Raw genomic sequence first — 15305 nt, 5'->3', positions numbered from 1 at the left:
ACAGAACAGGATAAAGAACCAGTCTCTTGAGGGAGATACTTACTTTTCCTGACGAAGATTTGCCATTTACGGTCATATTGAATATGGTGCTTCTATACAGTTTCAAAATATTTCCATTATTTTATCTTGATACAGTATTGTTGCAGTTCCTTAATCAAAATCCTGTGTGGTGCAACATCAAATGCCTTACAGAAGCACATTGCACAGCTTAATTTCCTCCAGCAAACACATTTTAAATTAATCAAAAAAGGATTAGCTTGGAAAGATCTATTTTTCTTTAAAACCATGCTAATTGACATTAATCAAATTACTCTCTAACTCTTTATATATTGAGTGTCATATCAGCCATTCCAATATTTTGCCTGGGATCAGTGTCAGGCTGAGGGCTGTAATTACTCCAGTTGTTCCTTTAATCCCCTCTGAATATTGGCAGAACAAGTCTCTTATTAAGCACTTCTGCCTTCTCTGAATTTCTATTGACAGTTCTGTGGTGGTTATTCCTACCTGCTTTAGCTTTCGCCTCGAGATGGCCCTGTTGGAGTCTTGGTGCATCTGCCTAAGAATTTCTGACTTATTACCCCTATTTTTTCTTCCATTTTATTGCCATCTGTCGAAAAGAATTTTGAATTATTTCTTGGTCAACAGGCAGGGGCCCTTAGTGTATTAGTGATGAAATTCCCCACGGGTGTGTTGCAGATGAGCTGTGAGAACGGGAGAGGAAACTGGGAAACCCTTTTTAGCTAGGGTTCTAAGTGTAAGAGATGTACTTATTACAAAAAAGTGGAATGATGTGGGCTGGATAGGGAGACTGAGGATCAGAATCTAGTAGTCAGAGTGAAATTAGTTCCTATCCAGGATGTGCAGAGTGTAATTTCAATCCAGTCTGAATGCTTTCGTACCTTTTAGTTCTGGATCTTTGAACAGAGCTAAACTCACATCCTTTAATGGAGCAGTCCCTCCTGGTAAAACAGTGCCCTGTGTGCTCTGGGGTTAGGATAGATGGGGAGCATCAGGGTAAACCTTAACACCCATAGCATCCCATGCCTGCCTCCTCTACTATATCTGCTAGCAGCAAATATACTTCGCAACAGGCTGCACTAGGCACAAGTGTGTATGTTTTGACATTTTAATTCAGCGCTCTTAAACTGCTAACAGTGAAGTATCCTTCTAAAAGTGTCTTCTCATCTTTTATTTATCTTCTACTTTTTAAAGCCTCTTTTTCCAGTTCTCACAGCAGAACCTGTGTGCAAAAGGTCAGGTGCCCCATGGCCGAGCACACACAAAGCCACCTAATCCAGCTAACGCAGCTCAGGGAAATCACAGGACAGTCTGAAACAAAAAGACGAAGCTCAGCATGCAACGCACATAATCTCTCAGATGGAGTGTACACTTGCAAACTCAAATACATCCCCACGAGTATAACGACGCATCCTGTGGGGAGAAAAGAAGCGATCGCTGCACAAAGACATCCCTGAGGAAAGAGCTCTAACAAAATGAGAGCAGAATCAAAGATGTGCCTTGTTGAGTTGCTGTAGCATTGTTGTTCATTTCAGTGGTGAAAACCAGCAGCGAATGCATTAGTCCTGAAGCACTGCAATTCACTCAGGCACATTGTTTGCTGTAGCCTTTCAGGTTTCTGCCCAGTGCAGGCTTGGCCTATTTCCCTTGCCTTTCATACAGTGCACAATCCATTTAGGGATTTATAGCGGCTTAGAGGCACATGTACAGTGCCTTGCCTCTATCTGATTTTTATTCTGTGATAAGAAGGCTTGGGGTCATGGGTTCATTGGCTCTTCTCTCCTCCCTGGCATAGGTTGCATAGAAATATAATTATTGATTAGTGTTTGTGATTTCTTGAGGTCCACCAGTGTTCCTGTGTCACAGTTTAACCCCGGCTGGCAACTAAGCACCACACAACTGCTTGCTCACTCCCCCCATTGTGGGATGGGAGAGAGAATCAGAAGAGAAAAAGCAAGAAAAGTTGTGGGTTGAGATAAAGACAGTTTAATAAGCACGGCAAAACCTGCACAAGCAAACAAAGCAAAACAAGGAATTTGTTCACTACTTCCTATGGGCAGGCAGGTGTTCAGGAAAGCCAGGGTCCATCACGTGTAATGGTTACTTGGGCAGATGAAAGCCATCACTCTGGACATTTCCCTCTACTTCCTTCTTCCCCTGGCTTTATGTGCTGAGCATGATGTCATATGGCATATTTGGTCAGTTGGGATCAGTTGTCCTGGCTGTGTCCTCTCTCAATTTTTTGTGCACCCTCAGCCTACTGGCTGGCAGGGTGGTGTGAGAAGAAGAAAGGGCCTTAACTCTGTGTAGGCACTGCTCATCAGTAACTAAAACATCACGGTGTTATCAACACTGTTTCCAGCACAAATCCAAAACATAGCCCCATACCAGCTGTTATGAAGAAAATTAACTCTGTTCCAGCCAAAACCAGCACACCTTGTCACTACCTGGAGAAGTCCAAGGGTTTTCCATTAATAGCATGTGAATCTGCTCTGATGTGATATTCGTCGAATCATCGAATCATAGAATGGTTTGGGTCAGAAAGTACCTTAAAGACCATGAGGTTCCAGCCCCCCTGCTATAGGCAGGGACACCTTCCACCAGACCAGGTTGCTGAAAGCCCCATCCAGCCTGGCCTTGAATGCTTCCAGGGATGAGGCATCCACAGCTTCTCTGGGCAGCCTGTTCCAGTGCCTCAGCACCCTTGTGAAGAATTTCTCCCTTATATCTAATCTAAATCTAGCCCCTTTCAGTTTAAAGCCGTTACCTGTTGTCCTATCACTATATGCCCTTGTAAAAAGTTCCTCTCCACCTTTCTTGTAGGCCCCTGTAAGATCTCACTGGAGACTTCTCCTCTCCAGGCTGAACAATCCCAACTGTCTCAGCCTGTGTACACAGGAAACGTGCAATTATAAGCAAGAGGTGCAGGAGAGATCAGGCAGGAGCACAGGCATGAAGACAAATACGATAATAAAGCACAAAAGCTATTTGCCTTGGCCAGTATAAAGCAGTACATTCATCTTTAATACTGAAAAGTAAAATATTGCTGTTCAAACATTCCTGCCTGCCCCAGTCTTGCCAGCAGCTCCTGGTCTCTGCTCTCCACAAACTCGGTGTATTTGCCTCTTGTGCCTGCAGAGAAAATATTATCTTATTTCTCTTCCTGCAGGGGCTTCTTTAGTTTTAATCACCTCAGTGTAACCACATGTATTTACATTTCTCACATCCTCTGAATTTCCTGGAGTGTTTTATTCTGGGTCATGCAAAGAGCAGAGCTATGAGTGCTATGAATAGCCACCATGTCTGCTGACAACAGCATAGTGAAACTCAGTGGATATGCCACTTATCCCAGGTTGTTCAAGTTCTATTAATCATCTGTACTAAAACCATCCTCAGAGATGGTCCCATATCCAACAAACATGAAGGATCCAGCTGACATATCTCACCTTACACAGAGTGAGCATGAGTCTCCTGTCAACATCCCGAAGGATGGAGGTGCCCTTGTTGAAAAGGAACACAAGTAATAGATTCAGAAACCCCACTAACTTCATATTAAACCTGATTTTGAAAGTCTCTGACAATAGCCATGACTGAAGGCCCTAAAGAGGTAAAAAACCAGACTCTGACAGTGTGCCCTGGAGACACCAGAGTGCTGTTTCTGAAAGAAACAGAGCTGCACAGGGGAAATAACTTTCCAGAAGTCAAACAGCATCCTATCAGTTAGGCAGGTACCCTTGTGCTGCTCCAGCAACTGACAACAGTAAACCACAATGGAGATGCAGTGTCACATTAACCCACATTTGCATTAAAAGCTGTTAGATAAAGGCTTTTAGACAAAGGAAGAGGTTAGAAAATGTAAATGCTATGGGCTCTTCTATGTGTGGCTGCTGCAGTCTGACTATAGCTCCAGGGGTATTTACAGGGTGTATACTGTGTGTTACTGCACTAGTTGAAGCTTTGGGTAATTAAGTAACAAGAAAAGGCTGAATTCATTATTTGGCTGGAGTTATGGTTGTGGCCGGCACACAGCACTGTGTCTGGCCCTCTTGGGCGCTGAAAGTACTCCTGGGTTCCTATGGTGGTTGTGTTGTTTGTTTGTGGGGTTTGTTTTGGTTTGGTTTTTGGGAGATATTTTTGGTTCTTTTTTTTTCCTTCTGACTATGCTCTCATTTTAGAGATAGGTGGGTTATAAATAGAATTGGGCAAAGAGCTGACTTTTCTGTGGTCAGTTGGAAAAAGTGTATCTTTAGTTGTCTCAAATTGATTTGTTTAACAAGTGATAATAATAGAATAATACGTTTTGGTCAAATCATATCATCTTTTGTTAATAAAAACACAGTAAAGAAAGGATTAGGGTCCCAAGCAGCATGGAAACCTGTACATAGGTGACCTCACTAAGTAAGTAAAAGCCCAGGGTCCCACTGAACTCTGAGGAACAAAGTGACCCAAGTGCTGAAGCCCCGGAGCTGGAAAAGCGGTGCCAGATGGAGGGTGTTGAGTGGGCCCCTGCGCTCAGCAGGAGCTGGGGGTCAATCTGCTCTGATGTGATATTCATAGATTCATTGAATCATAGAATGGTTTGGGTTGGAAGGGACCTTAAAGATCATGAGGTTCCAACCCTCAGGAACTAGTGACTGTCTAGGAGGGATTTGGCGCAATCGTTTCACATTTGGATGGCTGCCTTCTATCTGCAGAACCGGTGTTAAGTTAGGAAAGTCAAGGGAAAGTTATCATAGGAAAGTCAAGTTTATTGTAGCTTTCAACTGACATTTTAAAATTTGCTCTGAGATCTGGTGAATGTTGCCACACGTGGGTGCAAGATTAGTACTTATGTTATTACTAGTGGGGAATCTGGAAAGCAGAGGGTATGTTAAATTTTATTTTTGCGAACGCTCATTTGATGGGTGAACAGGAAAAAAATGCCAAGGGATTATCAAACCAAGTAAAACTACATAATGTTTAAAATTTAAAAGGCTTTGACACGAATCCCTAGGACCTTCCCCCCGAATATGTCAGCTGATAAACTTAAATAATGAAGTCATCTGGGGAAACTGCAGTCAGCTCACAACTAGTGTGCAAACTGTAAAACCAGATGAACATGTTGAAAATACTGTTCCCTGCCAATTATTCATTCTTTTTCTTGTTTGGTATTCACAAGGTTTCTATCTACTGAAGGAAAATAGTGCTGTATCTTTAATCTCTATCTCTTCTCGTGGAGAAAGCAGGCAAAATTAACTCTCTGTCTACTCAAATTTAAGATTAAGAAAAAATTGAAGAAAATATATAAAACCATCTTTTGTTCATTTTTTTCTGTTTTATTTTTCGAATGTAAGGCACATAGCCATCTCTTATCTTTTTCCTGCATATTTGATTTTTTCTCATTTAGTCAAAGTCTCATAAACCAAATTTCTACTATTTTTCCTTTAGGAAAATCAGAAAGAAATAGTGCTGGAAGTGACCCCAAGAAGCAATATAGTCTAACCCTTTGTCCTAAACCAGGATTAGCTATACCTGTCTTAATGATTTCTGATGACGGCAATTGCAAACTCTTCCTATGTAATCTACTGCAGTGCTTTGCTGTCCTTATTGCTAAAAATTTTCCCTAGTATCTAATCTAGTATCTAACCTCATTTTTCCCCTACTAATCTCTCAGCCCATTACTTTTTGTTCTGTACATCATGGCCATTTCAAATAGACTATTTTTTTCTCTCGGAAGTAAGTGTTACATACCTAAAGACATATACTGTGCCATTTCTACCTTTGTCAAGCCTTACCTTTGGGTTAAGCACCTGGTTAGTTCACACTTTCCTTGCGTATCATTTGCAAAACTTGCCACTCTCTTACATGTTGGTAGTGAATCGTGGGGTACAGCAAGATAAACCAAGCTAAAGGCAGGAATGTTTTGCATCAATCCCACCAATATTGCACTAAGACATGCTTCCCCATCTTGCTGATGAGAATCTCATGTGAGATGGATTTGAAAGCTTACCTAAATCTATTGCTTCTCCCCAAGCTGTGAAGTCTGTTGGGGAAAGAAGTAAAATTTGTTCAGCATGTTTGTCCTTCATGAGCCCATGTCTGTCCATCATCCAGTCTTTTTTTTTATGGGAGTTTATAGGTTTTCTGACAATTTGTTCCAGGATTTTTCTATTAATTGCTCATATTTGAACTTTTCTATGAACAATGATGCAAAAAAAAAAAAAAGAAAGAGGGAACTGAACACATTTTTTGGCATTCTCTGTATCTTCTAGCAAATTCCCTCTGTTAGTCAGAGGATGGATGCTTCCCTCCTCTCATGTGTACCAAGGGACCTTCAGCTTTTCCAGGCCAGATAAGTCAATTCATAGTTATCCATATTTACTCCCAGGAGGCAATCTGGTGCACAGGCAAAGGACCAGTGTGTATGAAGTAACAAAAAAACGTGTTCCAAAGAGAAGAAAAAGTTCCTTTGATGAAAGATGTGATAAAACTTTATATAGATCATTGCAAAGACTGAGAACAGTAGATCTAATATCACCACAGGTGAAAAGAACAGCTATTAAGGTACCTTTTATCCTACTTTAGAAGGTTACATGAATCAGTGGAAATTGAATGCAGATAACTTTCAAAGGTAAGAGGGGTACAACTTCTCTGAACAGCAACGGTGATTTACCATTGCAACAAACTGCTGGTGACTGATTGCCCACCTCTTGGAGCCTGCATGGCATCTTGTAGGGAAAGTTTTAGCTCAGCATGCCATTAAATTGAACCTTGGTTGATGGGCTGAAATTTTATATGTTGTTTCTATGGATCTCAAGGCAGTGTAAATGCTCACTGAGCTCAATAAAACTATGGCAGCTGAGACTAGGTGGAGATCTGCTCCTCAGGTCTTTTAGAAAGGGCTTTCATGAAAAGAGATGGGTGACTTGATGAACTGGTCTAAAATAGAAATCCAAAATCCATGGGTAACAAGCAGAGGAAGAAGAGCCTTGTCAGCAAAGGGGTGGGACAAGGCTGGTGGTGCCTGCAGATCATGGGGCAATGTCTCCATGATAAGGCACAAGTGGGGTCAGATCTCTAAGGGGATGCACAGAGGAGAGTAAACACGAAGCTGTGGGTTGTGCAGGGAGTGGGTGAGCTCCAAAGAGATGAGCAATGTGGCTGGGTTGACCGCCTAATTCTGTCCATGCTGGTTTATTTTCTTTGGCACCAATGAGGATTTTGCCAGCAACATGACACCAAGCTCACCAGGTCCTTGATCTCTCCCGGAGCTCTGGTGTCTGCTGCTCTGCTTCAGCAGGATCCATCCAAACAACCTGGTGTGGAGGGGAGACCTGTCTCCACCATGCTCTCCTCCCCACTCCCACCTGCACACCCAATACTTTACAGAGATCCTGCTCAGCAGAGCAGTGACACGTGTGACATGAGTCCTGAAAGGATGGACCACTCCAGCCACTGCCTGCTAAAATAACTTAGAAAAACACACAGGGTCAAAAGACTACCTTGTAGAGTTGAATGGAAATGAAGAACTTTTGCTGGAAACCTATCTATCTATCTATATCTATATCTATATCTATATCTATATCTATATATCTATATCTATATCTATATCTATATCTATATCTATATCTATATCTATATCTATATCTATATCTATATCTATATCTATATCTACATCTATATCTATATCTATATCTATATCTATATCTATATCTATATCTCCAATCTTTCACTATGCCTGTAACAAATGCCACTGCTACACAGATAAGTTCAGTGATTAAAGAACAACTAATGACACCTGCCTGACCAACTGCACTACTTTGGTTAACGAGGCAGAAATACATATATCCATTTCCCACAGGCACTTGGAAAGGGGTCAATTTAAACCAATTAATAAAATAGCCTGTTTGGACGAAAAAATCATTGTTCTCTGAGAATATGTGAATTCCACACTGCTAGAAAATCCCTGCCATCTGACGTAGAAGGATTTATAGGTTTAGTGGAAATTGCTTTCCCCACTGTCCAGATTAAATACTGCAGGATGATTTTTTGTATGAGTAAACATCCCTCCAATAACGATCAGACCGATAATGTCTTAAAAAGAGGAACAGGATCTACATTTTGGTTTTATTCTTCTTGTATGGACTATTTCTGGATACAGAACCTTCAGGTAACATGTTGACTGTCCATAAAATGCATTTTAGCATCTTCCTGCTGTTGTGGGGATGGGTTTTATCTACTGAATGCAGAGTCCACCGACAAGGAAAAGAAATACATGAGGTATACAAAAAAGGCAGGTGAGTCTCTTTTTTCTTTTTTACATTCAAATAGCTACAGTTTGGACAAATGTAATGTTTCAGGTGAAGGTATAATGACTAACAGATAATTAGAGTTTGCATTTGCAGATTTCGATCTCTCTGTCAAATTTCTGTTGCTGTTTTTGCCAATGAATAAGTTTTAATGCATTTTCTACAACAAAAATCATTGCTCCCCCTCCCAAAAAAAAGGATTTGTGAGGTATCTCATAGTTTGAAAGACTGTAAAAAAGAGAAATGTTTGCTTATGTTTGTGGTGGTTAAAATGTGCTGGAGTATTTACATGAAAATGGAGAAGAAATTGAGGTCCATGAGGATTGTTGTATGCACCAAAGATTAGATTGACATGAGATCTGAAATTAAAACATTCAGAATTTATTTTATTATTTGCATACCAGTTGTTTTATAAAGCTTTTGAGAGGAAAAAATGAAAGTCTTTCTGCAAACTTCAAGGCTGTGGTTAGTTATCAGAGGAAGAAGAAAGAACATTCAGTATATTGAATTAAGAAAGTAAAAATTATTTAAAATATTGTCTATTCTTCTCTTTCTCCCTCTCAATGTTATATGACATCTTCCTCCTATTATCTTGTACACAGCCATTTTGGGAGGTTTTACATTGAAGAAGGTTTTCTGCTACAACTGAGTTCTAATTACTTATATTATATTTGGGGAATACCTTGAAATTTCTATGGGGATTTTTATACTCAGGCACACAACAAGGTACATCTGGAAAAAAAATCCTTTGGTGTTATCTTGTTTGGAATGTGTAGCTGACACATTTAGATTGCTGTTCAAATGCTGTGTACTTCTGCTTGTGACAGACTGAAACTATGTCATTTCTGCTTTGCTATATTCACTGTTTCTATTCTGTGATGACTCTGTATCACCATTAATACTGTGAAGTGTATGGGGATGGAAATGCAGGACTGTCACAGTCATGAGGAATTCAAAGGATTCCTGTTAGCCTTCAGAAAAAAAATCATTGGAAGATGGAAAGGAAGAGTCATAGAATCGTAGAAAGCATGGTGCCTTTTTGTTTTCTCTTGTAGCAGGTCAGGGCTACATCGTAGAGCGATTGCAGTGTCCTGGTTGGCACTTGGGGGTCCACGAGCCATCTTATACAGAGAGAAAGGCTTTAGCAGTGATGCCACCTTTGTGGAGGTATAACTGGGAAAATAGATGCAATGGCTCTGTTCATGATCTGCCCCCAGGGGATGTGTCACCAGAGACAGTATGGATACACACACAGCCATGAAACCTCCATTTTCATTGAGGCTTCATGACAGTGACAGCAGTGGTGACGTGCTGACTGTAGCAAAATAAAGGGGTGAGAGGCAAGGTACCACCATTTGAGCTGAAACGCATCCAAGCAGAGAGGAATGCATGCACACAGCCATGTTCTTGTTCAGCGTCTTTAACAAAAACTGCACCAAACAGTTCACAATGTCAGTGCATTTAAGTGATGATATAACAAGTCATAGGAGAAAAAAAAGTGTTAAAAAATATGTAAAAATGAAAAAGAAATACCTATTCTGTTCACTTAGGAACTGCCTCTTCACCTGTGCTTTGTATATATGGTGTAATTGTGCCAGGACAAGCCCATCAGAAAGCCCCGAGGTGTCAGGGCTCTGATAAGCTTGGTCCACCTCCCTCCCAGCACACCCACACTGGCCTGGGAGGTTATTTCTGACCTATTTCTGCCTCAGTAGAGCACTACTGGTGCTGAAAGAGGCTGATGAGGAGAGAGGAGCAACACTGGTCCATGACCATAGGGTTGTCCATCAGCACTGTGGTGCTCAGTGCAACAGTCACTTTCCCCTGTGGTAGGGTAGGCCACAAGAGATCAGTGGTTTTAACAGCCCTATAATTTGTAAAGTCAAAAAGGGCAATTATGGTCGTCCATCTGATTTCCTGCTAAGCACAAGCAACAAAGCCTTCTGCATGAGTTGTACACCGAACCTCTAATTTCTGATCATTACCTACAATGTCAGATAAAGTCAGAATAGGATTGCAAATATTTTTCACCTTCAGCTTCCATCTATTTTCTCCTATTCTTCTATGCTATTCTTCTATTTTCTCCTATTCTTCTATGCTATTTTCTCCTATTCTTCTATGCTAGCTTGTCTCTTCTCCATCCAAGTAGATCAAGACCCCTCTTCCTCTCCTCTTAGATATATTCAAAAGACTAAGTTTCTCACATTGCTCGGTGTAGGATGTTTCCCAAACCTTGACTCAGTTATTCATTTGTTTTCCTCTGTCCTTTCACTGCTTTTTTGGGGTTGACACCAGGACTGGGTGCAGTGGTAGCACCGTCCTCACATAGGTGCTGTATACAGAGTTACTCCCATTGACCTCCTGGGATTGTGGTCCACATTTGGATGATGTGACCGGGCATCTGTGTATGTCAGGACATCTTGTCTTAGTGGTACAACCAGTTCTCTTTGTGCTCACATGTTGTTCCCTAAACATTAAGATGCTGATTGTAACAGACAGTTTTGGAGTACGCACGGTTCCTTTGCATTTCAGTCAAAGTCAAAGACCTTTTTCATCACAGAATTAGATCCTGGAAGAAAAACAGAGCAAGGAGGAATGCTATATGACATCAGAAAAAGCCTGCAGTTGAACATTTTTTTATTGACTCTGTTTCCCCTCCCTTCAAGGCTCAGCCCTGAATATCCATTAAGCAGAAAAAGTTATAGCAATTGGCTTTGTTATTCCTCTCTGAGCACTGTTATCTCTTGCTCCATAAGTCTTGTGGTAAGGACCAGGATGGAAATCCATCCCTTCACTGCAACCTTTGTCTTCTGATGAGAGCCATGTGCCTCACTGGAAGCTGATGGCGGAAATTTATTTGAAGTGGAAAAGGCTGGCTCCACACCACCATGGGATGCTCAGAGTGGCTTGATTTGTACCCACGCCCTTCCTAGCCTCCAGAAACCCTTTAGGGGCACAAGACCATCCACTTGCACTACTGTCAGAGCTCAGCGCCAGGTACCGGTGTTGGCAAGTGGCACAGGCACCTGCTGTAGAGACCTGGCACCTTGGTGTGCTGCCAGCGTCCTGCTGTCCCTGACAAACCTGCCCAGCTTTGCTCCCGACTCTCACAGTGCAGCTGATGGAGGAAATACGCAGGCGTTTACCTTGTTTATTTGGATGGTGCCATTCTGCAAGTGTTAGCTTCTTCCAAGGAGACTCACTTGCTCTGAACTCTGCTTTCAAATAAAAACTCACCATTTGCTCTGCAGTTTTCAGCCCCAGGGCTTGTCCTTTCACCTGCCCACATCCAGCTGATCCCACAGCCTTTGCACTCCCGCTGGTATGGCAAATAGGGTGAATGGGGGCTGCAGGGACAGACACCTCTGTGACAATTTTTGGCACTGCAGGTACCCCAAGGCAGCCATTCCCGCATGAGACATGACAGCCCTGAAGAGGGGTGAGCAAACAGGCATGGTTTTCTCCACAAGAGCTTATGCACGCACCGTGGTCCTTTGGGGACTAGATTTGCACCACAGGCATTTTGCAAAAGGTTCCAAATAATTCCTGAAATAAAGCTGATGAGGTTTTGAGACGAAGTGCAGTGTGTGACAAGAAAATGGCAACTAAGTTTAAGTCAAAGTCAAATGCATACAGTCACGGTGAAAGCAGCAATTTCGACAGTTTCATTGAGTAAGACTTGTTACAGAGTCCTCCAATATTGTAATTCATTTGTAAAAACGACTGTGTGCCAGTCAAAGACTCAACTACTTATTTTTGCTAATCTCCAGGACAAATCACCTCAAAGGAATTTCACTTCAAAGAGCAGCAGTATAAAAATAAAACCTTTCTCACCTTGCAGACCTGTTAGCGGTTCACAGCTGAGTGCAAATCCTGCAGGGTTTGCAAAGCTTTTTACTCCTGCTACATCCACAGTGCCAAAACTTCTACAGGAAGGCTCTGAGATCCGGAGCATGGGTGAGAGGGCTGACTGCTGCTTTCCCAACTGCTCAGGCTCTTGGAAAGCCATCAGGCTGCATGGGGGTCACTGGAAGGGTACAAAAGGTCACTAAATGTCACAACGTCATTATGCCAAAAAAAAGGGCCAAAGCCTGCGTTGCTAATTAGACTTGCACAATCTGCTAGAGGGGATGAGCAATAGGAAAAGAACTGGCCTGGAGCTGAGCCCAGGTTGTTCTGTTAGAGCTAACTAAAGAAAATCTCTTTTAACGCTAGAATCTCCCTGGACAGCATTATAAACACCTTTCAGACAACGCTCAGCAGAAGAGATTTCACCGTACAAGATTTACAGATCATGTTTGTTTAATCTTAGCTAAGAGTCTCACTTTATGTTTTTAGTCATGTCCTCACCACTCCCTGACCATGTTACAATCATTTTTCCTCCCTCTGGTCTCCAAATAGCAGCTCATTTTCCGCTCCTCTAGAGCTTGCTGTCCCTGTTTCTGTCAGTAAGAGCTATCTTTTACAGCAGTTGAATGACATCCTCTACAATAAGCCCTGGGCTTGTTATCACAAGGTCTCTCATGGCCAAGATCTTTCTCTTTATGACATTTTCAGATGTTATTACAATTAGTGACACTCTTCCTAAGTGATGGGAGCCACCTGGCATCATTATGGCCATGGTTCCTTTCTGGTCCTTTCTCAAAGGCTCAGCATCATACTGAACATTTGCAACCTTAAAGCTACCTTGTCTTGCCTTTGCTGAATGTGAACAGGAGTTCAGTGTCATCAGCTCCTCCACACCCTGGCCACGCTGTGTGCGCTGTCTGTGTTTTGTGAATCACACATGGAGATGCTGGTGCCCTCACTGAGGCCATCTCCTACACGTAGGGCAGCTCCCACTTTCTTGCCCTCCTAATGCTTTCTCTGCCCTTACAAATTCATCCCTGACAGGGTTTCTTCCTTTACCTCCCAGCAATCCTTAAGCTGTTTTTTTTGTCCTAGAGTTGTGCTCTTGTATCTTATCTTCAGGATTGATCCTGAAAGCATTTATTGCACGAACAAAGCTTACTAATGCAAGCTGCCTTTAGATCAGACCTTCAGAGCACACAATAAGCCCATGAAATGCCCGATGAAAGCATTGCCTATAGGAGCGCGTTATCGACAGGGAGCCAGGTCTGGCGGAGCGCTGAGGACCCGCAGGTCCCACAACACTTCTCTGTAGGGCCAGCAGCTTGTGTCGCACCTTGGCAACACTGGGTATCGTGAAAGCAACTAGAGGCCCAGTGTGGGCTTCGGGCCAGTCAAATTGGAATCTTTCAATCTCCCCTGTTGGCAACTTGCCTTTTGCTTTCCTCCTGTCACCTCCATCTCATTCACTCCTTTTCTTCCGCCCATGTAAGGTTCCTCCTCGTCTCCAACTTGCTCCATCTCTTTTTTTTTTGTCCCTGGCTATCTCTGTTCCTCTTCATCTGCCTCATTATTTGCCCCTGGGCACAGCTGTTTCCCCTGCCACACAGCTCTGCCAAGTGTTTTCCTGCTGCTTTTAACTCTCTATTATTCTGTAGCTTCCTTCTCTCCTCTGGCAGCTGTTGCTGTTCCCTGTCTTACCTCTTCTTCCACTTGCCGGGAATCCACTTTTCAGTCCAACAGTGCTCATCTTGTTTATCTTGTTATACACAAACTTATTTTTCAATATTGCTTTGCTATTTCTCTCATTTTTCCTTTCCAACCCTGTTGTTCTTTCAAGTAACTTCAAACCTGCATGACAACTTTTCTTAGAAATCTTGTGTTTTCTTCTCTCAACCCAGCCACAAGTGTTTTCTCTCTTTGCTTATCATTGCGAAGGTTGTTTATTTGAAAATAGAAGTTTTGTACTTCTATCATTATCACCATCCTACTTTCATCCTTTCTAGAACTTATTTCTACACTTCACATAGTTTCCTGTCTTTATTCAGGTAATTCATGACAGAATATTGTCTCTGTACGCTGGTTCTGTAGCTACGTTCATTCACCCAGGTACTGTGTCACTTACTGGGCCACTGATGATAAAACGTCCAGTCAATGTTGCCACCATGTCACTTGGTCAGGATCAGCAGGTTCATATTGTCTTCTAGCCACCATTACTACAATGTGTTTTGTGAGCTGGTGTGAGGAGACATCACAGGCCCTACAAATTTGTCTGCAGCCCATCAACAAACCCCTCCAAACAAACCCAAAGATACCACAAGGCAGTTTCATCTCTTTTCAGTAAATATGAGTTGTTTGATTTCCTGATTCAGGGGTTGGATTCACATCTGAGATGCTCCTGCTGGTCTTTCTTTCATTAACTGCCTGGTGACCTTCCAAACTAATTTTTGTTTTTAGCACTCGCAGCTTTCAGTGAGAGTGAACGTCACAGTGTGATGACATGCCATGTCTGCGAATTTCCTTTCTGTTTTCTTCTCCTTGTTATGTGAAATTCCTGTTTGCCCTCACCGTGCCACTCCTGATTTTATATAATTGCACTGTATGACTCCCTCCCCACCTGGAGAGCCCTGCCCAGGCTGCCTGGGAGCCCTCCCCACCTCGGAGCTCTCTCCCTGCTTTTGCTCTGCTTTGTTTTTCAAACTATTGGCATTGGATATGTGAGATGTGGACATGCCTTGGTGTTACTAATAGCATGGTAACGCTTTCTATTTGGTTTGTTCCTCCGTTCCCAATAACACCCAACCTCCTGTTTGGGTTTTTTTTTTTGAGCATTAAGCTGTTTACAAAGAAATAGCCACAGTAACACTGAGACTTCTTTCCTCAGCAGTAACAGCTGATTTGGGGGCGATCACTGTGCACAGAAAAAATGCGTAACTACAAAGTACAAATCAATATACACTATTCTGAATTTACTAACACTGAATTTCTGCTGTCATTTTATCTGAAGTCACTTGGCATCATGAGGTCCTGCTGTAACTCTGCACTCCTAGTTCTGATTTTGAATACCTTGAATGGTTGCGTATCCTCAGTAAACGCTGTTGTCAATAATTATTATTTTCTCCCAAATAATTCATAAATTTATCGAACAAC

The 15305-nt window shown here is 42.2% G+C and overlaps 1 protein-coding gene and 1 long non-coding RNA gene across 2 annotated transcripts in view; one reads left to right on the top strand and one right to left on the bottom strand.

Moving 5' to 3' along the window:
* The window catches only part of LOC110358463 (uncharacterized), a 31604-nt gene extending 18663 nt beyond the window's left edge, over positions 1-12941 (bottom strand). Inside the window, exon 1 of the long non-coding RNA XR_010471867.1 lies at positions 12141-12941. This is a non-coding gene — a long non-coding RNA (uncharacterized LOC110358463). The remainder of the gene's footprint in view (positions 1-12140) is intronic.
* Positions 7930-15305, top strand: part of GABRR1 (gamma-aminobutyric acid type A receptor subunit rho1) — a 31303-nt gene continuing 23927 nt past the window's right edge. Inside the window, exon 1 of the mRNA XM_005501915.3 lies at positions 7930-8294. Coding sequence (XP_005501972.1) covers positions 8173-8294 — 122 coding nt within the window. The 5' untranslated portion in view covers positions 7930-8172. The remainder of the gene's footprint in view (positions 8295-15305) is intronic.

Source organism: Columba livia, chromosome 3, assembly GCF_036013475.1.
Source record: "Columba livia isolate bColLiv1 breed racing homer chromosome 3, bColLiv1.pat.W.v2, whole genome shotgun sequence".
Classification (NCBI taxonomy): Eukaryota; Metazoa; Chordata; class Aves; order Columbiformes; family Columbidae; genus Columba; species Columba livia.
Note: the sequence above shows the minus strand (reverse complement) of the source record. Positions and strands in the feature narration are given on the sequence as shown.